This window comes from Olea europaea, unplaced genomic scaffold (assembly GCF_002742605.1).
Source record: "Olea europaea var. sylvestris unplaced genomic scaffold, O_europaea_v1 scaffold26811, whole genome shotgun sequence".
Lineage (NCBI taxonomy): Eukaryota > Viridiplantae > Streptophyta > Magnoliopsida > Lamiales > Oleaceae > Olea > Olea europaea.
In genome coordinates this window covers 1-1514 of record NW_019245194.1, presented here as the reverse complement: position 1 = coordinate 1514, position 1514 = coordinate 1, and the positions used below count along the sequence as shown (strand labels likewise).

The following is a 1514-nucleotide window of genomic DNA, read 5'->3' as shown; positions in this document are numbered from 1 at the left end:
TTTTTATCTTGTTGTTTGTTTGTGATCGTATACTTCATATCGTGTCATATTTATTATCTCGATCAGTTTTATTTTCCAACACGTTTAAGTCAAATATTGTAGCTTTGATCTTGGATATTTAATAGAGATAAGCTAAGAAAATTAATGGCTTCATAAGCGTATTTCTAAGTCTGCATTCGGATAATACTCTTGCTCAATAATTAAATTACCTGATTGACTGTTTCGACGTTGGTTTAAGTGGTCCAATATGCGTGCCTAACACGATTGATTAGTATGTTGAAATCTTGTACTCTATCCCATATCTTTCCAATGTTCATCAAGAGGTCATTATTTTAATTCTGAAAAGAATGCACACCCAATCATTCATTTTTAAAAAATTTTCCCCTTGAAAAAAGAGAAATTTCATAAATTACTGTACTAAAATTTAGAGCATATACACTTTTTTAAATTTAAAGAATATTCATATAGTTGGTAAAAATTAACCTAGCAACATTAAAGATATATCATTATAACAAGTACATATCATTTGCCCCTTCTGTAAAGTAATACCAGCGTCTACTTTAAAAAAATGGAACACATTAATTTCCACAAAGAAAAACTAGTTTTAATTTTCCTCAAAATACATAGATGGTTTGTATTTATTAAGTTGAGATATCAACAGAAAAAATATCCATGTTTTTCACCTATGTGTGTGTGTGTGTGCGAGAGCGCTTCATTTTTAAACTGTTTAGAGTAATATCGTCTTGAAATAAAGCACAAAATGGTTATGTTTCCAAAGTTTCTCCTTTTCTTTGTTGTGTTAACAATATCACTGTATTCATCTGAAGCCCAAAACTCCCCTCAAGACTATCTTAATGCCCACAATGCAGCCCGTGCCCAGGTTGGGGTTGGACCCATGGTATGGGATGATAAAGTAGCAGACTTTGCTCGAAACTATGTTAATCAGAGGACTGGTGACTGCAACCTCATCCACTCTGGTAGCCGAAGCTATGGAGAGAACCTTGCAAAGGGCAGTGGAGATTTTACCGGAAAGGCAGCAGTTGATTTATGGGTGTTGGAGAAGCGCAATTATGATTATAACTCGAATTCTTGTGTCGTAGGAGAGTGCCGGCATTACACACAGGTAGTTTGGCGTAATTCACTGCGCCTTGGATGCGCTAGAGCCCGGTGCAACAATGGGTGGTGGTTTGTATCTTGCAACTATGCTCCTCCTGGTAATTTTATCGGCCAGCGCCCATATTAAGGATATTCTGGGTATTTAGTCTAATAAGATTGAACATGATAGTTATGTTGAGTCATAAAGTACTATGCGAGTACGCGACTTAAAAATTAATCTAATAGCACGTACGTACTCCACTTTCTACAGTGGTAAATAAAGTTAATTAGTTATAGCTCAAAAATAGAGTTACTAAATACTATCACTTTCCTTGTAAAGGGAATAAAGAAATGTCTTTGCTTCCATTTTAATTATAAGAAATAAATAAAATTTCATACTGAACCACTCCGTTATATTT

General features: G+C 34.5%; 1 protein-coding gene across 1 annotated transcript; it reads left to right on the top strand.

The window, feature by feature from the left end:
• The first annotated feature begins 558 nt into the window (after positions 1-558).
• Positions 559-1514, top strand: LOC111383414 (pathogenesis-related leaf protein 6-like). The gene has a single exon (XM_023007523.1). The coding sequence runs from the start codon at positions 761-763 to the stop codon at positions 1241-1243; it is 483 nt and encodes a 160-aa protein (XP_022863291.1). The 5' UTR covers positions 559-760; the 3' UTR covers positions 1244-1514.

Coding starts and splice junctions, on each gene's coding strand:
- LOC111383414 (XM_023007523.1), top strand. CDS start 761: ATGGTTATGTTTCCAAAGTTTCTCCTTTTCTTTGTTGTGTTAACAATA.